The sequence below is a fragment of the Myotis yumanensis genome, unplaced genomic scaffold, assembly GCF_028538775.1.
Source record: "Myotis yumanensis isolate MYYU_CA2020_CCGP unplaced genomic scaffold, mMyoYum1.0.hap1 SCAF_2, whole genome shotgun sequence".
NCBI classification, from domain to species: domain Eukaryota; kingdom Metazoa; phylum Chordata; class Mammalia; order Chiroptera; family Vespertilionidae; genus Myotis; species Myotis yumanensis.
The window spans coordinates 58,023,363-58,047,029 of NW_027223753.1; the positions used below are offsets into that span (position 1 = coordinate 58,023,363).

At 37.9% G+C, this 23,667-nt stretch overlaps 1 protein-coding gene and 1 pseudogene across 1 annotated transcript in view; one reads left to right on the forward strand and one right to left on the reverse strand.

Annotated features, from left to right (window-relative positions):
• Positions 1 to 23,667, reverse strand: part of ADGRL4 (adhesion G protein-coupled receptor L4) — a 103,813-nt gene that overhangs the window by 7,180 nt on the left and 72,966 nt on the right. Inside the window, exons 12-13 of the mRNA XM_070405457.1 lie at positions 21,869 to 22,089; positions 21,673 to 21,739 (exon numbers count right to left, since the gene is read on the reverse strand). Coding sequence (XP_070261558.1) covers positions 21,673 to 21,739; positions 21,869 to 22,089 — 288 coding nt within the window. The remainder of the gene's footprint in view (positions 1 to 21,672; positions 21,740 to 21,868; positions 22,090 to 23,667) is intronic.
• Positions 16,276 to 16,353, forward strand: LOC139004470 (small nucleolar RNA U3; annotated as a pseudogene).

Sequence of the window (23,667 nt, forward strand, 5' to 3'; positions counted from 1 at the left end):
ACCATGTGAACAATGCTGATTCTGTAGGCCAACATGTCCTTCCCTTGCTTTCATCACTGGCAAAATGACAGATTTTCCTCCACTAAATGTTTGTTAGTTTCCTCTGAGCCCTCTTCTAGGCCTTGACCTACGGCTTCAGTGGCCATCCTTGCACAGTCCAGTTTTGGTAAGAATCCTGCTAAGTCAGCTTAAAGAGGATCCTCCTACTCTTGATATCTAATCAAATTCCTCATCCCCCAGCCTTGATATCTGATCATCTTGACCTGCCTTTCAATAAGAATATTGTTAAAGTGTATAGCTAGAATTCTCCCTAATCTTGATGTATCCTCTAGTAATTTTTCACTCACCAACCTCAAGCTACCCCCAACACACAACCTGTTTCTTGGCTATAATCCCCAGATGTCTTTATTGTATTTAGAGTTGAAACGAATCTGTCTTCCCTATTGTGACAGTCTTAACACCCATCACAATAGTCCCAAATAAAGTCTTCCTTACCATTTTAACAAATATCAGAGTATTATTTTTTTAACAAAACTCAAAGTTAACATCAAGTTATAATAATAGCCTAATATGCTAAGGGTCTGGCCATCCATTCAACCAATCAAAGCATAATATGCTAATGATATGCTAAGGCTGCTCAACCGCTCACTATGATGTACACTGACCATCAGGGGGCAGACACTCTGACTGATAGGTTAGCTTGCTGCTGGGGTCTGGCCAATCAGGACTGAGCGAGATGGGCCGGACATGCCCTGGAGCCCTCCCATGGTCCCTCCCCGGCTGGCCAACTTCCCCAGCCCCGATCATGCACCAGTGAGGTCCCTCGCCCTGGCTTGTGCCCTCTCACAATCCAGGACACCTCGGGGGATGTTGGAGATCTGGTTTCAGCCCAACGACGGAACGACCAGTCACTATGATACTCACCTACTACCAGGGGGCAGATGCTCAACACAGGAGCTGCCCCTGGTGGTCAGTGCACTAAAACAGGGGGAGTGCTGCTCAGCCAGAAGCCGGACTCACAGTTGGCAAGTGCAGCTGTAGCGATAAGGATGTCTGACTGCCAGCATGGGGAGCGGGCTTAAGCCGTTAGTGGGACATCCCCTGAGGGCTTCCGGTCTGTGAGAGGGTGCAGGAATTTCATGCACTGGGCCTATACTGGTGGGGTCCCTCAGGGTAGCCTGCGGAGATTGGGCCCCAGTTTGTGCCCCCAGCCTCGCAGTCCTGCAGCCCCATCTGGCACCCCACCTTTACCTGGCACCACTTGCTCAACTGCTCCACCATCCCACCACGGACCCATTCTGGTCAGGGCCCATCAGGGCCAGCAGCGCCTCCACTGCTGCCTCCTGCCAGCACAGCATCGCCAACTCCCACCATGTTCCATTCTGCCCCCTGGTGGTCAGCACATGTCATAGCGAGCAGTAGAACTCCCAGTTGAACTCCTGGTTGAACAACCACCAGAGGGGACAATTTGCATATCAGGCTTTCATTATATAGGATAGGAAGCTAGTTTAAGTCCCTTTTATAATAGATTTTAAAAATGTAAATGAAGAATTAATATCACCTAAATGCACATGACCTTATTTACTTAGAGGTAGAAATTAAGTTGAAAGTCTGCATTTTACATGATATGGAAATGTCTCTTTTATTGGGGGGGGGGGATGTTTTATGAAATAAGTATGAATGGTCTAATATGAAATAAAAAACAAAAGTTCAAAACAAAATTATATAGAATTAAAATTATTTCTGATAAGAAATAGTTTACAATTGTTTCAGAAGTAATGGTTTTGAGAATAGAGAAATATCTGCATTGTAGGTTAAATAGTTGGAAAAATACTATAAGCACTATACTACAGGCAACAGTTACATCACTGATAACTAACTTGAATGTATAATTTTAAAAAAATATTTGAAAATCATTAATACTAACTTTAAGAAAATGATGCCTTTAAAATTATTCCCACTTTGGCTCATTAGTGTATACATACATGTGGTAGTTTTATTAGTTGTGATTCTCTTATTATTTATCTCTAGGTGTTAATGCCACAAAAGCACAAGAGCTAATTAATGAGTTGCAAATGAACAAAGTCATTCATTATCATCTTTGTCTCAATAAAAAGAAAACAGTTTTAGCTTGTCAAGTAGGGGTTCATAATACTTTTCTAGGAATAAACAAGACAAGGACATCACATGCCAAACCAAGAACTCTTGAAATTCATTGCTGCACTTTAGAATACAAAAGAGAATGAAAGTAGCTGTGAAGTAAAAGTCATTCAAAGTCATGAAAAGTTAACCCTTGAGAATAAAAGTAATATTTTAAATTTAAAATAATTCCCCTTGCTTCATCTTAAGGGTATTTATCTGAACAGAAATCTGTTCCTTAACATCATTGACATATATGGTTACTTCAAAGTTTGGCACACATGTTCTGATGTTTCACAGAGTGCGATAAAATTTTTAAGTGCCTTATTTTTTTTAAACAAAAAATTTAAAGAGATGAGCTGGAGAGAACAGGATCTAATTCTGAAAGATTTCGACCTACAGGTACATTCAACCCAAGGGCTTCACATTCAGACTTCAAAATGAAGCATCCCAATCAGTCATTTTTCTTTTCTTAGTCTTTCCCTCAATAATTGATGAAGCCATCTATATGCTGATGTCAGATCTCACCAAAAAGAATGAGACAATTTCTCTTACAGCACTTTTAGACCCAGGCTTTAATTTTTCATATATATCAAAAGGAATCTGGTTCATTTAAGAATGTGTCATGATCACAACTACTGTGTCCTTTCAAGTAGTTTTATTGCCTTTAAATGAACTGGCCCAGGACAAATTTGTTTCTGCTAAGGACAAAAGGTGGGTTTTTTTCAGGCCTTCTGAGAGGCCATGAAAAAATATGGACTCATTCTCAATCACAAGACCCCTGCAGAGGCAACTAAGTAGTTTTCAATTTAAGCTTTAAAATTAAATAAAATAATCTTTTAATAAAAAAATATTCTGTACTAGCTAGATTGGAATCAAGTAGTTAGAGTTTTGACTTCTGTCTGATTTCCTTTTTTTATTATTTCCCAATTAAAATCATTCAAGTAAATGCTTAGTTACAATGCTAATCACATCGGATTGGAGTATTAAGCAGAATAATCCAGTCTCCAAAAAATGTCCACACCCTAATGTCTGGACCCTGTGAATATGTCAAAAGGAGTTTTGCAGATAAAATTTAGGTTGTGGACTTTGAGATAAAAAAGTCATCCGGTGACATCCTGTTGGGCCCAATGTAAATCTGTGAGCCCCTAGAGGCAATAGAGGAAGACAGAAAAGACTCTGTGAGATGCAGGACAAGAGAAGGCAGGAGAGATGAGTCAGAAGTAGAGGTCAGAGAAGACTGAGGACAAAGTGAGCCAGGAAATGTGGGAGACTCTACAAGTTAAGATTGACTCCTGTCCAACAGCCAGCCAGGAAAACAATCACATGAAAGTGAATTTGGCCAATGACCTGAATAAACATGAAAATAAATTCTCCCTCAGAGCTACCAGAATGGCTGATGCCTTGATTTTAGTTGAATGAAACTATGCAGAGAAACTAGCTGAGCCACACTGCACCCAGACTTCTGACCTACAGTGCTGTGAGCTAATAGATTTATGCTGTTTAAGCCACTAAGTTTGTAGTAATAAAAGACAGCAATAGAAAACTAATACAGGGTTAAAAATATATGTGAAATACCCTATACTAAAGTGTTTCCTATTTTTAAAATAAAATTTATAAAATAAATGCTTATTTATCAATAACTCATTTATCCTATATAATAAAGAGGTAATATGCAAATTGACCATCACTCCAACACACAAGATGACCGCCCCCATGTGGACACAAGATGGTCAGCAGGGGAGAGCAGTTGGGGTACTAGGCTTGCAGGGGAGGGCAATTAGGGGTGACTGGGCTCACAGGGGAGGGCAGTTAGGGGTGACCAGGCCAGCAGGGGAGAGCAGTTAGGAGCAATCAGGCCAACGGGAGCAGTTAGGCATCAATCAGGCTGGCATGGGAGTGGTTAGGGGGTGATCAGGCTGACAGGACGGTGGTTAGGGGGTGATCAGGCTGGCAGGCAGAAGCAGTTAGGGGAAATCAGGCAAGCAGGTAGGCAAGCAATTGGGAACCAGAAGTCCTGGATTGTAAGAGGGATCCCAGATTGGAGAAGGTGCAGGCTGGGCTGAGGGACACCCTCTCTCCCCCCGTGCATGAATTTCATGCACCAGGCCTTTAGTTATTCATGTTCTAGATATTTGGTGAGTAGTAAATTATATAAAATCTTCTTTATTATTTGTGGATTCTGCTTCTATATTTCTTAAAATACAAAGATCCAGATAAATTTTAATTAATAAGTGACTTCCCAGGAAATACAAAACGCATTTTGAATTTCAAGTATCTGTCAATTATTTTGTCTATAATTCCTTCCTTTATAGGCTGTTCTCATCAGGTTGCCAGATAAGTAAGTAAAAATATAGGATGCCCAGTTAATTTGAATTTCAGATAAATAACATATTATTTTTAAGCAATTTGTTGTTTATCTGAAATTCAAATTAACTGGTCACACTGTGTTTTGTATGGCAACCATTATTCAAATTAGCTGGCCACCCTGTGTTTTATATGGCAACCATTAACTTCATAGCTTTTAATTTATTTTTACATCTGAGGACACTGGCTTCTAAGTAGAAAATCCCAAGGACATCACCCTCTTCAGATAGGCTGATCCATAACTGTTTGAAAAAAGATCTCAAATGAAGAATGGATACATTTTCAGATGTGGCAACTGCTGTGGAACATGTGTACTGAGACTGATAAAATATTCTCAAAGTGTATAGAGGCTGAAATCATGTCTAAAAGGTTTGAGTAAAGAATACACCCAGACTTGACAGAATTCCTCCACCTGTGCATGGTGAAGCTGTGCTAGGAAGTGATGGTTGGGCCGGCACTTTTTAAATACTTTTGTTAATAAAGTGATAGTTGGAAATAAAATTTTCAAAGCTTAGATGTAAAATTTTAATAATACAAATTTAGTGAAAATAGACAAGTTATAATATCACAGTTTTTGTTGACCTATGGTCAGAATTAGAGAATGGGATCACTTTTTTTCTCTACATGACACTGCTAGGAAATAGTTCTCCAAACCTCATCTTGTTAGCATTCACTAAGCTTGGGATTCAGCATCCTTGGGAATATCTACAGAGCTAAGGGATACTTCTATGCTCAGGTTATTACCAACAGGTTCAGTAGAGAGCAGACCAAAGAGAAATGGGAGTGAAGTCTATAATTATATGAAAAAAATACATATATTAAGAGTAATCTGAAACATCTGAAACCTGAAAATATAACAAATATATTTAAGTAGGCTCTAAATATCATAAGAAGATCTTTTATAAATTACTCTGGGAATAACAGTACTCATGATATTTCACTAATATCTTAAGGTTTACACTTTAGAAGACAGCAATGTTCTTCCACCGTGCATTGACCACTGGGGTATCAAATGGATGGATAGTTATTCTGAAATAAAAGAGTGTTTTCTATATGCCAGACACTATTCCAAGTCTTCTCTATTTTATTAATTCATTTAATCATCACACCAACATAATGGGGTAAGTATTCTTATTATCATTATCATTATCATTATCATTACATTAACATTTATGGCAACAGAGGCATAAAGAGGTAAAATAACTTGGCCAAGATGATATGGTTAGGAAGTAGCCAAGCCAAAATTCATATTGGTTCCAGAGTTTATAATCCTAAGAACTTAACAAAACTAGCAAACCACAAATGAAGGACCAATAAAGAGAAGTTAAATTGACATCTAAAATTTCCATAATTTAACTGTTTATACATTCATTTATATTAACTGCTAAAAGTTACTTCATTTTAGACATGGTTAAGTATAGAAGAGTAAGACATTAATGAGTAGTGATGTGGTTAGTTAACTGGCATTAGGGTTCATTGAACTTCGGATAACAGTGATGAAGATCTTGTTAACACTGAACAGGATTTAGTATGCTATGCCAGCAAACGCCAAAGGAGATACCTGTCCTCATTGTTCTTTGTGGTCAAAGGATCTAAGAAGGTGGTAATTCTTCCTGTTCTGGTGAAAAACAGAGCTTTCTATCCCTTAGCATTTGAATATGGTTACCGTGTTCATGCTAGAGGACCCCAAAATGCAATGCCACAATTATCTATTGGGGCACAGGAAGAACATATTAGAATTCCCACTGATATTTTTCTAAGGAGACCATTGAGGTTTAATACTTAAGATAAAGATGACACTGGTAGCCTCACTTTTAACATGTCAAATAGAGTCACATACAAGATACAAACCAAAAATAAGACCCAAGATGTCTCCAAGTGCACTGTGGGTTAAAATTCATACTAATGAATATTCAAATGAGAAAATGACAAAACTGACATTTTTCCTACTCCTAGAGTGAGTTATTTGCCAGCTGATTTGCAAGTCCATGTAAGTCAGCCAGGTTAAAATCCATGAAGATGTAATCAGATTTAATAAAATATTATTTAAAAATTCAAATTATTAAAAGGAATATTTGAAATATGAATTTAGATTCACAGCTTTTAATCATATTTAAAGTCATGCATATCAAGTAAACACATAATTTTTCTTAAGTCAATGATACATGTTTTGAAGTCTCTTTTAATGTTTTCTACTTAATAGTGAGAGTTTTAAAAAGTCATTTCCCGTTAAGGAAATACTCTGTTCTTTATGATGAAGTTAACTGAAATAATACATGGAAAATATCATGGCAAAAACAAATACATTTTCTTTATAAATTTAAATTTATATTTTTCAATAATAAAAGTGCAATTAGGGAGAATTATTGAATTCCTGAAGAAATTAGTATTAGAACAGAGTAGTCATTGTTGTATGTCTACCATCCAGTCATACTAAAGCACAGATTTAATGTATCTTTGTAAGGTTTCAGCTCTGATAAACATTAAGTTCAGCTCTGATAACCATTAAGTATTAAAATAAACTGAACTTAGGGCTAGACATTGGGATTTCTGTGTTAAAAACATAATACTAATAATATTTTAGTAAGGACCATATTGAACATATTTAAATATTGTCATTACATCTTTAATCTTTTAGATTATATTTTCAATTGTTTTATAATATACATTATATATAGGGTTGATCAAAAGTAAGTTGACAATTGTTCATATGGAAAAGAATACAATAATCTACACTAATAAAAGACAAACATGCTAATTGACCGTACCTTCGCTACACCTTAAGCCATGCCCACCAGCCAATCAGAGCGACTATATGCAAATTAACCTAACCAAGATGGCGGCCGGCAGCCACGGAGCTGGAATAAGCAGGAGGCTTGGTTGCCCCAATGATGGAGGAAGCCAAGCTTCCCAGCTGCCACGGCGGCTCTGAGCTCCACTCAAAGCAACAAAGTTTCAATTATAGAAGGTAAATAGACCTGCTTTCAGCTGGCCATGGCCACAGAGCTGGAGCGAGCAGGAGTGGGTTGCCCCTGGCAATGGAGGAAGCCAAGCTTCCCTCCCGCCTGCCCAGGCTACAAAGTTTTAATTATAGAAAGTAAATAATCCCAGAATAAAAAAGAAAAAAGAAAAAAAAGGAGAGGCTGGGAGCTTCCGTCGCTAGGGGGGCTTGGCCAGCCTGAAAACGGCTCTCATCCCCTCACCCTGACTGGCCAGGCACCCCAGCGGGGACCTCCCACCCTGAAGGGGGTTTGGCTAGCCTGAAAACAGCCATCAGCCCCTCACCCAGGCTGGCCAGGCACCCTAGGGGGACCCCCACCCTGATCCGGGACACCCTTCAGGGCAAACCAGCTGGACCCTACCGATGCAGCAGGCCTCTATCATCCTATATAATAAAGAGATAATATGCAAATTAACCCTCACGCCCTCACAAGATGGCTGCCTTTAACCAGGCCGGCAGGGGGGTTAGTGAGGGACGACCAAATGACTGAACAGCAGGCTGCGTGGGGCAACCAGGCTGGCAGGGGGGCTGTGAGGGGCAACCAGGCTGGCAGGGGGGGCAGTTAGGGGTGACCAGTTTGGCAGAGGGGGGCAGTAAAGGGTGACCAGGCTGGCAGGGGGGCAGTTAGAAGTGACCAGGTCAGCAGGGAAGGGGCAATTGGAGGTGACCTGGCCATCAGCGGAGGGCACTTAGGGGCAATCAGGCCAGCATACAGAGGCAGTGAGGGGTGATCAGGCTGGTGAGGGGGCAGTAAGGGGTGACCAGGCTGGCGGGGAGGGGGCAGTTGGGGGTGACCTGGCCAGCAGCAGGGGGCAGTTAGGGGTGACCAGGCCAGCAAGGGGGGCAGTTAGGGGTGATCATGCCAACATGCAGAGGCAGTGAAGGGTGATCAGGCCAGCAGGGGGCGGGGGCAGTTAGGGGCAACCAGGCAGGCAGGCAGGTGAGTGATTAGGAGCCAGCAGTCCAGGATTGTGAGAGGGATGTCCGACTGCCAGGTTTGGGCCTAAACCAGCAGTCAGACATCCCCTGAGGGGTCCCGGATTGGAGAGGGTGCAGGCTGGGCTGAGGGGAACCCCCCCTCATGCACGAATTTCGTGCACCAGGCTTCTAGTATATAATAAAAGGGTAATATGCAAACTGACCCTAACAGCAGAATGACTGAGAATGACTGGTCACTATGACACACACTGACCACCAGGGGGCAGGCACTCAATGCAGGAGCTGTCCCCTGGTGGTCAGTGCGCTCCCACAGGGGGAGCTCCGCTCAGCCAAAAGCCAGGCTGATGGCTGCCAGTACAGCGGTGGTGGTGGGAGCCTCTCCCGCCTTCTCAGCAGCGCTAAGGTTGTCCGACTGCAGCTTAGGCCTGCTCTCTGCTGGCAAGTGGACATCCCCCCAGGGCTCCTGGGCTGCCAGAGGGATGTCTGACTGCTAGCTTGGGCCCGGCCCCCCAGGGAGTGGGTCTAAGCCAGCAGGTGGACATCCTCCGAGGGGTCCCAGACTGCAAGAGGGCATAGGCCAGGCTGAGGGACCCTCCTGAGTGCACAAATTTTTGTGCACTGGGTCTCTAGTTAATAAATAATAAAAGAACTTTGTGTTTTGATTACTCACAACTATAAACCTACTTTTACCCTATCCTGCATAATGTATAATGTAATGTGCTTAAAATATTAGTAAATTAGTAAACGTATGTAATTTTTCAAGATAAAAAATTATACATTTATTGATGTATGAATTGCTAAATAATTTCTCTAGTTTATTATAGATTCCATTCCAATATTTAATCATCTTAGGCATTAAAAATATTTACACTTCATCTTTTTAACATATTTGCATTAGGAATATATTAATAGCTGATTTTTTTTTTTAGTATTTAAAAAATAATTTACTGGTCTCTAAAACAGAATCAAAAGGTAGAGAGAACTTAAAATTTATAAAAATGAAGGCTAAAGTGACCTTCATGGGTCTAAGTGAATGTCATGGGCTTATTTTTTATATGATTTTAACTCTAGATGGTTATAAGTAATAGAAAGATAATAGAAAAGAAACAAAGGTAAAGGAGAAAAACAATATGTGAAGAGTATTTCCAGCAATTGTTTGATTTAATGCAATAATGAAAACTGAGTCATAACATATCTTGTTAACATAAGCAAGAAAAAACTGTTCCTTATATATACATGTGGTATAAAATGAAGACAGAGGTTTGTAAGAATTAACTAATTTTATAAAAAATATGAAAATATTTTATTGTTATTCAGCAACTAGATAGAAATTGCATAATTAAATATAAATTGTACTAAACCTATTACCAATTAAAAAGGTGAAAAAACAGGAGACATAATTGCTCCCTAAATTATTAAAAATTTTATTTTCAACATTTAAAGTCTACTTTTATTCTTTCAATTTTAATTTATTTTTAAAATAGTAGCTGTGTATATAGAGTTGGCATCATGATCTTCATTTACATATTAGAAATCCAGTGCATAGAAAGAACCCATGGTGTGGGACTTTTGCCAATCATATTGTCTTTGAAAACCTTTGCCATTATTTGGCCAAGATCTCATTGTATTCAGTTAAACATAAAATGCCAATTAAATTCCTAGTGAAAGCATGCTATAGATAGATAGGTGGATATAGATAGGTAGGTAGGTAGATAGATAGATAGATGATAGATGATTAGATAGATAGATAGATAGATAGGTAGATAGAAAGATAGATAAATAATGATAGGTAGATGATAGCTAGAGCAATCATTCCTAAGGAAAAAAAGAGATAAAGAGTGATAGGCTATAATGAATGCTCCTGTGTTATTTCTTATGTGAAATCTTCTCAAGAAAATCTCATTTCCATGATGATGATTTGTTTAAATTTCCTTTGGGGAAAGAAATTGACACTTTTGACTAACTACTATGCTTGCATCATTTATTTATTAATTCAACAACATTACTTGAGTGATTACTACCTGATAAACCTCAAGGATAATATAGTGAGAAAACTTCCATAAGGTTTGGCTCTCACAGCACTTAGCCTCCTGGAGACTAAGACAGATATGAATTGGTTATTAATCAGTGATTCACACTAATGTGTCATTTTACTTTGAGGAAAGTATTCCAAAGAAAATAATGAGCTTCTATGCAGGCATGTGACAAAAATATCTAGACTGGTGAGCTGAGCCAGGGAGGACTTCCTCCGGAAGTAGTGTTTGAATTGATATCTGAAAATCAAACAGGAGTTAAGTGAATAAAAGGGTGGCTAGAGGGAGGCCACAGGGAGTGTTTTGGTGCAGAGGTGCTGATGTGAGAAGGTACACAGAACCTCTGAGAAGCTGTGAAGCAGCCAGTGTGACTAAACTGCAAAGGTCTATGGGACTCTCTTGGGAGACGAGGTTGAGCAGCAGGTGCCAGAACATGAGGTGCCTCAATGGTAGAGTGTCCACCTTATCCCTATTTGCCAGGGCCAGTAATTTTCATGTCTGTTGCCCCGTGTTCTGTTCAGTTCAGCATTTGTCTGAGTTTTTTAATTTGCTTACAAAACTTAGACAAGCTTGGGTATGTTTGGTAAGCTCTACTTCCAGTTCCTGCAGTGTTTTAGTGACTGTGTGAGACTCACATGTGCAGTGATCATTCTAACTTTCACATGTTGAAATATGAAAGATAATCAGCGATATCTCACTTCTCTTTCCAGACCCTATCCAGATATGGTGTGAGCGTCAGCTTGCGTTCAAATACACTTAGTGGTTAGGGACAACTACCTCCTCCGTGTCAGGGAGCTGTGGAAGAAAGATTCCAAATGCTGTCATTGTCAGGCACATAGCGCTCTATTCCAGATAATTTTTACATTGTAGAAAAAATTACTTTCAAAATAGATTTTTGAATGAGATGTTTTATAGGTCTACCAATACAATGAAATCAATTTGAAGTACTTTTATCACCCACTATCACTCTCAAAATGTCCAAAGTTTGATAATAAACCAATATAATTCTTATCATAGGCTTTGTTAAAAGCTTTAGACTTGACCCCAAGAGCAATGTAAAAGTCAAAAACATGTAAACAGGGCTAAAGAAATGTTCAGATTTGCTTTTCCAATATATTGCTTCAAGCTTACTGATATATTGTCATAGAGTGACCTCTGGAGATGTTTTTTGAGAGCAAGGTTTCTCCATTTATCCCCCTTACTTACTAGCACAGCCTTACTTGGGACTTTAATACTTGATAAATATTCTGAAATATTCAAAATGTTGTACCTATTTTTCCCCAGTTTTTTTTTATCTTTTTATACTACCTGAACTTTTATTTTGATTTAATACTACCTATATGAATAGGTTAATATTAATTAGAGAAAATCATAAAGATTTTTCAAAGATTCCAAAAAAACATACCTTTTCCCCTGGAAGAAAATAACTGTTCATTAGAAATATAAAATTAAGGACAACTTAAATGGATGAAGCTTTTAACTCACCTTTTTGGTTTTTCTTTATTTGACAAAATTTTAAAAAAGGATTTGAGCAATTAGATGTTATACAGGGCATTGGAAATTGCTTAATGATACCCATCAATTTAAATACAGTAAACATCCAATATATGTATTCCATATATTGATCTGTAATCTGATGCAGTCAGCATTTTAGATGGGATATTCTGACAAGTATTTAGATGAAAGCAATACAAAATTAGGGAAGAAAAGTTCAAGAGTTCCTTCATTTTCAATAAGATGCAAAGTAATTTATTCTGACATCTTTGCTAAGTAAAATTAAGAATTGAAAGTTTATAAATAACTTCTAGAAGGTCTGCGGTGCCAGGTCTCTCAAAACTCAACCTGAACCCATTTGTGGAATTCAGGAGATAGGAACAAGTGTTTCATGAACCTAACAAAGAACTATTCCCTTCAATCTCCTGTGCGTGGGAAGAGGAAAGGCTATGTGGTAGTGAAACAGCACAGAATGAAACTGCAAATCATTGAGCTTGCCTTGACCTGTTAGTAGCTGTGTGATCCCGAGTAAATTGCTTAAGCACTGCAAGCCTCAGTTTCCAATTAATTAAAATACAGATAAAATGGTGGTTCTTACTGAAATAGTGTGAATTAAACTGTAATGACTAAAGGATGTGCCCTAATATCAAACAACTTGGGCTCTTTTTTTTTTTTTTATCTAATACCATCAGGAGGCATATTTTTTTCATCAGAAGGAATTTTAAATATTCTTTTCTTGGGAAGCCCTGAAACTAGAAACAACATTTTCATATGAGAAACAGAAATCAAGACATAGCCATACAGATAGTCTATTCTCTCAAAATGAGTAATTTATATTTTATAGGAAATATTGAAGGGAATAGAGGGATATAATAAATACTTATAGAGAATATTAAATATTTTCAGATGTGTAGAACAAGGGCTCTGCAAATGTTAATAAATACTGATTCAAAGAAGGCCTTGCTCACTCTTCTTGCAGATCAGCTTGGGCAAGGGCACTTATGCTGGGAGGCTGATCAGAAGTATAAGGCCCTACCTGGTTTGGCTCAGTGGACAGAGCATCAGCCTGTGGAATGAGGGATCCTGGGTTTGATTCTGGTCAGGAGCACATGACTGGATTGCAGGCTCAGTTCCCAGTGGGGGGGCATGCAGGAGGCAGCAAATCAATGATTCTCTCTCATCATTGATGTTTCTATCTCCCCCTCTCCCTTCCTCTCTGAAATCAATAAAAAATATTTTTTTTAAAAAGAAGTATAAGAATGATCAGAACATGCAGTGTGCCCTTGGCCAAGTTTAAGGGTTTTTATAAGTTCTAAATGAGTAGAAGCTTGAAGGTTTTGCCTTTTAACTACATAAGAACACACATAATTTGCTTGATTGTAACCAGACCTTCTCAAGGAATTGGTACAGTTCTTTAAAAAGCCATAAATAGCAGGATGTCCATTTGTATATATAAATTCGGTAGTCAAGATTACAGTCACTAAATCTAGTGAAAATAAAAAAAAACTTTATCTCTTACCCAATGCTATTACCATTTTTGTTTTGATGTACTACTGATGTTTTGAGGATTAACTAAGATGTTAAAGGGTTTTGTAAAGACTAGAAGATTATACAAATGTAAAGCGAAGAACAATTCTAAGGACCAGCTTGCTCTACCACTATCCATAGTTTCCCTTTCATTGTACAGCACCCCTCACTGTAAAGCTATGATCATAAAAAATATCAATGACAAACTTCATCATGGCCAGTTATTTCTAATAGGGTTTGGGGAACCTAAGGAATTTTTTTTATCTCTAATTTATGTGAAGTTATTAAATTTTTATGAAATTTTTAGTATGAGTCCTAAGCAGATTATCTGTGACGGTATTTCCAGTAAGAATATAGTTCCCATGTATGGGAATACATTGAAAACTACAAGTGCATTATTTAAGATGTTTTTGAACTCCACTTTTTCTTTTAAAATCCCAGCTACCTATAGTTCTAAGAAGGTCAGAATAATATGAAAAAAGTAGCTAGATGTTACATGTACTAAAATGTTTATTAATACATAATATGGAGGAAAGGTTAGAATATTAAAGCACCTTAAACTACAGAGGTCACAAAAAGATGTACCAAACAATTATGATGCCATTAAATTAAAACATGTAATTAAAATGTTAATGCTATTATCCACAACAGTTAAAATTTACAGTGGGTAGGGTTTCTAATATAGCTTCAGTGGGGTCATCTAAAAGACATTACCCAAACAATAATTTTAATTCTTTTTAAAATATTTATGCCATTTAAAGCAAGCGGCAAAATAAACTTTTATATAAGAGACTTAATATAAAAGTCTAAACTAGTGGTTTCCAATGAATAGAAATGGGGATATTGTCCCCCATGGAACATTTGGTGTGCCTGGAGGCATTTTTGGTTATCCTATATAATAAAAGCGTAATATGCAAATCGACCAAATGGCTTAACAGCAGAAGGACCACCCAGACAATCATCCGGACGACCATTGGGGACCATGCTATGACACCCACTGGCACCAGGCCAGCCAAGGTGGCCCAGTCATTGCCCCATGATCGCCCTGCAGAGGGAGGCCCAGGCCACTGGCTGGCGGGGCGATCAATCGGGGGGTTCCACAATTGCTCCAAAGAGGGAGGCCCAAGCCACCAATCAGCGGGCTGCAGTAGGTGTGCAGGGCCTCCCTCAGTGAGGGAAGCCCGGGTCCTGGGTGCCAGCAGCGGGAGGGAAGCCTGGGTCCCGGGTGCCAGTGCTGGGAGAAGGAAAGCCTACTCTTGCATGAATTTTGTGCATTGGGCCTCTAGTATACAGGTGGTGGTGCTACTGGCATCTGGTGAAAAGAAGCCAGAGATTCTGTTAAACTCCCTATAATGTACAGGACAGCTGCTATAAAATTTTGGTCCAAAATTTTGGTCAATGGTGCCACTACTGCAGAACTGTGGTCTATCATAATTTTTCCTTCTGTTTTATGTATTCCAATTTAGCCATTTAGATAGCACAGTAGACAATATGTACTGTTGGCAAAAATGTCAGAAAAAGGACATTCTCATATTGTTGGTAGAAGTATCAATTGAAGAAAATGTTTCGTAGGCAATTGTAAATTTAAAAATTTGCCTCTACTTGCATTTCTACTTTTAAGAAGCACTTTCTAAAAATTTTACATTACGTATATATGTAACTATATTGGAACAAGAATCCTCTATTCAGTATTATCTGCAATAAGAAAGTCTTTGAAACAAATATTCATTAGTAAAGAAGAGGTTAAATAAATTAGAGCACAGTCATAGGAGGCAATAATAAGAAATGGTAGAATTGTATATTCTAACAAAAAAGTATTAATATGATATATTGCAGGTTATAAATAATTCAGGTTGCTTGAATTTATAAACAAAATTCTTTCTTAAACTTATGTAAATAAATTTATATATGTGTGTGTGCCATAGCAAAGGTCAGGAAGGAGCAGAGTAACCATTAAGAAAAAGAGTAGTCATTGAGAATGAGTATGGGGTGAAATGTTCACTTTTTACTTTACACAGTCTTGTAATATTTTCTTTTTTTTTTCAAGCTTGGGAAATTTGTGAAATTAAAAAAATGTAATAAGAATGCATCACATAATAATAACTATATATAAACATGTCCATCTTGTAAGCATTATGTGAGGCATTAACTTTGAGTAGGTTTTACCAGGTGTTTCCTGGTGAAAGGGAATTAAGGTAGTGTAGACATGGACAGAACAACTGGAGGAGGCCACTACAAACAACTCAGTGCAGTTCTGGAAAACTTGAGAAGTGGTGGGTAAGAGTAGCAATACAGAAACGCTCAATTATAAGAGTTGTAATTTGAATTTAAATGAAAGCTTATATTATATAATGACAATACCTTATTTGGACATAGTTTAATTAGTATTTGCTTCAATCAAGGAAACTCTATTCTTCAATATTGAACATGTCTATGAAAAACTTCAATTTCTACTTAAAAGTTAAATGATTTTTGCAAATTCTTTTTTATATTTCTGTACTTGAACCTAATCCCTTGCATGGTTTTAGTTGAAAGAATATAGCATTAAAGATGAAAAATGTCAAAGAAAGAAAGAAATTATCTTCAGTTTGCAGCTTTCTTTACAAAGATCTAGAAGACTTTTTCTTATTGCAATCTTTCAAAAGCATGGCTGGACATTTTTATGTATAGTTACAATCTTACCATTCTAAATGTGGTGATTTGTAGATGGAATTAGTGGGGTCACTGGCTCATACTTCAGAATTCTGAGAGATCCTTATTATTAACTAGAGGCCTAAGACTATACTTTCAGGGATCATTTCTATAGTTCATTACTAGAGGCCTGTTGCACAAAAAGATTTGTGCAATAGGCCTTCCCTTCACCTGGCTGCCGGCAACGATTTTCCTCCAGCACCCAGTACCCAGGCCTTCGCACTGGCCAGAGCCGCCTTCAGTCTTCGCTCCACTGCTTCGTGCCTATGTATGCAAATTAACCACCATCTTTGTTGGGGAGTGGGCTTAAGCTGTCAGTCGGACATCCTTAGTGCTACCGCCACTGTGCTCGCCAGCTGTGATCCTGGCTTTTGGCTGAGTGGTGTTCCCCCTTTGGGAGCACACTGACCACCAGGGGGCAGCTCCTGCATTGGGCTTCTACCCCCTGGTGGTCAGTGTGCATCATAGCGAATGGTTGTTCACCATGTGGTCTATTTGCATATTAGCCTTTTATTATATTGGATCCCAAACCAGACATGCCTCAGTGCTCCATTCATAAAAGCAAGCAAATATCACTTACAAAACCTAGCCCTTACTCTGTAGATTAGTTAAAAACCTGGAGAGGTTTTCACCAAGTTGTATATTAATTAATAATAAGATATTAAGCAGAAAAATTTTGCAGGAAGTGGCAGGATTATTGATTGCAAAGGCCCAAGAAAATATCCAAGGAATTGCAACTATTCTAAGGGGCATAAAGTTCTTGGAGGAGTTGTTTTGGAGGATATGCAGAGTGAAAAATGGCTGAACATAGGCAAGGTTCAGCTAGATTTCTGAGAATTTTATGTACCAGCCTATGGCATTTGGTCTATTGGCGCGCACACACAACACACACACACACACACACACACACACACACAAAACAAAAAAACAAAAAACAAAAAAAAAACAACTATCAGAACTGGGATTAAGAAGATAGGCCATAGATTCAATTTCATGAATGTGAGTTCCAGCTCAGGTAATTACTAGCTCTTGGGTAAGATATGCAATCACTCTATGCTTCAATCTACACAACTTCAAAATAAAATAAATTGGGTGTGTGTGCCCACATACACACAGCCATTTTGAGTTGTTTGAATGATTAGATTGAATGTGCTGACACATGGAGAATATTTATATTAATGCCAGAAATATACTAAGATTTAGCATAAACATTCTTATTTTTCTTATTAATAGTTCCCATTATCTGAGTTTATTATAGACAGATTAAACAAATGGGAGAAAATGGCAGCAGAAAGATAGGTTAGAAGACAATTACGAAAGATGCAAAGTAAAATGAAAAGTGGGCTTTTGATTAAGACAGATAATTTTAAGTTCTAACATCAATATTACCTGTAGACTTAGAACCTTGGACCAATGACTTAACATTTGAATAAAATCCTATTTTTTGTTAACTATAAAATTGGATAATAATGTGATATTTAAGGAGACTAAGTATTAATGTATTAGCTGTGTGTTTCAAAAACAAATGCTGCTCAATAAATTACACATTTAAAAATTCTATTAGTAATATTACAATCTTATTACAGAATAACAAAGGTTTGACTATGAAAATAGAGAAGAAACAGGTACACGTATGAAGGTAAAAATTTGATAAATACTGACATCTAACCAAGGGAGTGATGAATCTATGAAATATGATTGTTGAATATTTTTAATAACACAGATGATAATTTTGTTTTGTAAGTTATTGATTTATTTACAACTAGAGGCCCTGCATCCTCTCCAATCTGGGACCCCTTGGGGGATGTCCGGCAGTAGGACATCCCTCTTGCAATTGGGACTGCTGGCTCCTAACCACTCACCTGCCTGCCTGATTGCCCCTAACCACTTCTGCCTGCCAGCCTGATCACCCCCTAACCGCTCCCCTGCTGGCCTGATTGACACCTAACTGCTCCCCTGCAGGCCTGATCACCCTCAACTGCCCTCCCCTGCAGGCCTGGTCCCCCCCAGCTGCCCTGCCCTGCAGGCCATCTTGTGACAACATTGGGGTGGCCATCTTGTGAAACAAGGGCATGAGAGTCCATTTGTATATTACCTCTTTATTATATAGGATGGTTACTATTTTGTTTGTGCCCTTTGCTTTCCTTGAAAAGGAAATCTGGCAAGTATACAAGCAGCTTGGTAGACACATCCACAGCTAGAATCTATTACATGTGAACAAGAATCTGCTTCTTGGCCCATCCTCAAACAAGTCCCTCCCTCTCAATGAAGATTCCTTGAATGATTATTATGTCCCACATTAATCTATCCATATCAAATCAGTGTCACTTATATTTCATTATATATTGTTCTTTGTCATTTGTTTTGTCTTCTCTGCATTAATACTACAGTGATTTGGGATAATATATATTTGTTTGTTTTGTTTGCCCATCATATCCACACCCAATTAGCATGGTAAACTTAGTGATAGGGCTTGAGATCCTTACCTACTAGTATATTCCCAATTATAGAATGATGATTTCCAAGTAGATCTGTGTAGATGAGTGTGAAGGCAGCATACTGTTTCTTCAAAGCTCAACTCCTCTGCTTTTGGGGGCTAGAAGGCTCTAATCACCTCTTGGTGATGGAGGAAGCTTCATGGCATCACTTTGTTTTATTTTGGTTCTCATTACTGTTGGTAACCTTGGCTTATGTGATGACCTCCACTTAGACAGTAAATGTGATTGTCTTGATGTTTATAGTATTTCCTTTACATCTTGGCTCCTTCTATTCTTCAGAGAAGGGCAGCCACGTCACCATTTAACCTCATCTCTATTCAACCCATTATTTTAGTTGTACATAACTTTACTTGACCTGGCAACCTTCCGGGCAGCCCTACAACTTCTCTAACTTTTCTGTGCGTACAGAACAGTTAATAGCTTTGTGTGTTCCCCCATCATTTTATTCCTGGGCAGGCTATATAATAATCCTATCCTTCCCTTCTGTCAAAGGAAACTCCAGTAAGCATGCAGCTTGCAAGAAACTCCAAAGAAAAGCAGGTCTAGTCTTTATATTGACGTTTGGTCCACGGTCAAGGGACAAAGGTCAAGCTCCCATAAAGAATGTGCTCATCACGAAAATTCCAGAGTCACACTAGCATTCAATGTGTGATCAGGATGATAGTTTTACCATTTCTGATTCCATTTTCTACAAACCTTTTGAATGTGCCTCCCCAGCTTGTCTTTAGGAGAAAGGGGAGCACCTAACTTTCTTCTCACAGGCAGAGAAAACTTTCTCATAGAGAATATTATTCTCTCCCAAAGGCCAAGGACTCCTAACTCTGAGCCACTAGCCTGGGGCCCCTCTCTCCAGTCCTCTTTCTGGGCTAGAGGTGTTCCTACAGTCTCTCTGTAAGGCCCATGGGAAGCCACCCAACCTGCTGGTGGCTCTTTTCCAAATGCCTGGTACTCAATATTTCTTTTCTTTAATCTTTGAACTGAATACTGTTTTAGGACTATCAGAAAAGTTTCGCCTGACTTTTCTGTTATACAGTAGCATAACAGCAGTAGTACTAGTAATAATAACAGTATGAAGAAAAGAAAAATGAGAATGAAAAAAAACCAGCATTAGCACAGAAAGTCAGGAACAACTAGAGTGAATGAATTCACTTCAATACAGTAATTATTTAAGGAATTTCTGAAGTTTTTAAAGATAATACAAATGATAAACAATTTTAGAGTAAAACTGAGTAGCCTGATACATTTCTTAAGTAGCTTGACCCTCTGGTTGAAAGGAATAATTACATACCAAAACTGTATGAAAGATAAATTGGTTCATTAATTCCAAACTAGGACAGTGTGACATTGTTCATTTAGGTTTCTGGGAAAGTCTGCAAGACTCATTTTTAGATAAGCCCATCTAAAGTCTGCAGACTTTACTATAAAATAATACACAGGTTTTTGTTTTTTCCTTTATATAAGCAAAAGTAAAAAAAAAATTCAGGGAATACTTTCTCTTTTTTACTTTAGATAGACTACTATTTTTCCTGTTTTCAGTATACTTTCTAACTTTCTACTTTTTTAAAAAATATATATTTTATTGATTTTTTACAGAGAGGAAGGGAGATAGAGAGTTAGAAACTCCTAGTGAGGATGTGCCCGCAACCCAGGTACATGCCCTTGACCGGAATCGAACCTGGGACCTTTCAGTCCACTGGCCGATGCTCTATCCACCGAGCCAAACCGGTTTCGGCTAACTTTCTACTTTTCATCTAAACTACAAGAATCACTGATCCACAGAACTTTCACTTGTATGAAAAAATGTCAGAGATAGTCCATTCTGTAGAGTGATTCGGTAAAATTAGAATACATACAACATTTCTTCACACAAAATACTCATATCAGGATGACATATGAAAATATGTGAATGGGACACTATAATACACTAACTCTGAAATAATTTTAGCTAAAATCTAGTCAATGGTTTCTTTTTATATTACTGGATTTGTTGTAAAAATGATAAACAATTTTATGTGACAATGAAACAAATGTAGTGTCTGACTGCATTTTATTTCATCCCCATCATTAAAAAATAAACCTTGACGGAAATTCTATGCTTTGTATTTCAAGTCTTCTCCATTTAGCAGCTTCCTCATAACAGTAAAAATCATATCGGGAAATAGTGAGAGGGAAAATATTTTTTCAAAAATTAGCTCGTTAGCTTATGGTCAAAACATATAGGACAAAGTTGTCCAAAATATGGTCATAACTCCTCCGATAATTCATTTCATCCTGGAGCCTTGCCTGACCTCCCAGATTCATTGACAGATTATTATATTCAGAATGGCTTTGAAAACTTACAGCCCTTAAAAATGCTCCTGAGACATATAAAAATGTTTTTATTTAGAATGGAACATATAACACCTGCCACATTTGTAGGTTTGAAACCACTTCTGATAAGAATTAAACGGCCCTCTTTCTAGCTGAAATAGGACTATCAGTATGACTTGTCTGCTCATGAGAAATAGAGGGTTCTTGCCTCAGATGTCGCAATTTAGTGTAAAATCACTTTCATGATAACAGGGTACACAGAATGATAGCACTATAAAGATGACAGTCTAATCTTCAAAGTTCACTGATCAGCGATAAAATATAAAGTAACAAACACATGTGAAATGCCAGATTATCAGCTGTTTGGAACATTCTAGGTATTGAGGTATGCTGAGATACTACTGATAAGTGGGAAATGTTTTTTTTTTTCTATATCTTATACAGAAATATACCCTCCCCCAGGAGGGGTAAATGATTGTAATAGATTTGTATTTAAGATGCATATAAATTTTTCTCATAAGGATACAATGTATTTAAATGTTAATAAGTGATATACTTAAAATGCTCAAATACATTTTCCCCCCCTCAGAATAATGCCTAATGGCCGAAAATTTTAAGCCCTCTTTATCACTTTTTTTGTTTTAACTCTAGCAACAATTTTAAATATACGTACAAGGATGATTAGACATGCTGGTCCTATAAAACTCCAAATAAAGTTGTTTTCTGTGCTAAGCCAACACCTGAAAAGTAAATAGTAGATAAAAATCTATGAATGTGCTTGTATGTACTTTAAAAAAACAAAAATTTCAGTGATATACAAAGCATATTTAGAATTATATTTCAAATGCTTTAAGATCATCTTAACTTACACTTTGGTGGTGCCATAATATCTATATCCTAATGATGCTGAAAATCCAACCACCACAGCTGGGCTGAGATAGCCAAAGATATAAAAATTCTTGTGCAGAAATCCCTTGTTGTAGATAACTCCAACAACAATGAGATAGAGGTGAATGCCTTCAATGCACATCCATGCAAAGGCAGCTAAAAAGAAGTAATGCAGCAGACCAGCAATGATTGAACAAAAGAGCTAGAAACCAAAAAAAAAAAAAAAGAAAGAAAGAAAAAAGGCACATAAGAAATGTTTGCTTAAACATTACTGTATCACAAAATCATGACTTTCTCTGTAAATCATGCCACTTTATATAATGCCTGATCACATTAAAATATTCCTGGCAAGTGTCAGCTTTTTAAGATGTACCACTTACAGCTGACTTGAAAGAACTGTGCTTCATCAATGTAAAATATTCACCGATCCTGTGATAGAATTAAGTTACTGTCCTTGTCCAGAGAGTTAGTTATACATTTACATTATGTGAAAAATGATAAATTGTGAATTTACATGTAAACCATGATGTCTTAGTGAATATATTTTGATTTAAGTTAATTTCTGTTTTGGGGATGCCTTCACTCTATTTTATTCAGGCTCAAAGAATAAAAATTATTTCTAATACTATGCTAAACAAAGCATAATATCTTGATTAAGTATCAAATATTGAATTTATAAAACAAATGATGATATATTTTACAAAATATCCATTGAAATATCACTTTAAGTTATAAGATTGCCAGGTAAATTTGAGATGATTCCAGTTAAATATTATTTATTAGTAATTACTTTTGTTAGAAATAACAAAAGAAATAGCTACATACTTCTGTATTAATAGAACTAATACAACCTATTTTAGGAGAGATAACATAATACATACTTATATACATATTTGAGGCCTGGTGCACAGATTCGTGCACCGGTGGGGTCCCTCTGCCTGGCCTGTGCCTTGTCGCAATCTGGGGCCGCTCGGGGGATGTGGTAGTACGCTAACCAGCAGGCAGCCAGCAAGGAGCCCAAGCCTGGGCCAGGAGCCGCACTGCTTCCACTCATTCCGGCCCCTCTGCGCCTGCCACTGCGCTGCCAGGTAGAGCACTGCTGTGGAGGCAGGAGGGGCTCGCATTGTCACAGCTGCGCTCACTAGCCATGAGCCTGGTGTCTGGCACCCGTCAGTCAGCGCAGCGGCGCTCCCACTGTGGGAGCGCACTGACCACCAGGGGGCAGCCCCTACGTTGAGCGTCTGCCCCCTGGTGGTCAAAGCACATCATAGCAACTGGCCAAACAGTTGTTTGGTCATTTGGTCGTGTAGGCTTTTATATATATAGATTGCATTAATTAAAACAGTATCATTCAAGCATAAATGAGACTGAATACTAAAATACATTGGAGAGTACTATGTAAGGTTGGGAACAGAGAGATCACTGGCAATGAAAATTTGGGAACCACTTTAGTGAGGGCATGGGATCTGAAATATGGCTTGAAAATGGCAAGAATTTGCTAGATGAAATAGAATGAAAAATAAACACTTTATAAGAATAAATATATAAAATAGATAAATAAAATTGAGAGGTGTCCTGACTACCACTGCAAAACAAACAAACAATAAACAAACACCAGACATGCCTAATGTATACTATTTAAAATAGATGCTTTGCCGCATCTGCTTCAGAAGAAAACCTGGACAGCCAATGGTTAGTTTAATACTTGAAAGATTTTTAGAAACAATGGAGAATTGGAGACAATTTCATGTTCCTAGGCATGACAATGCACTTCTCCAGG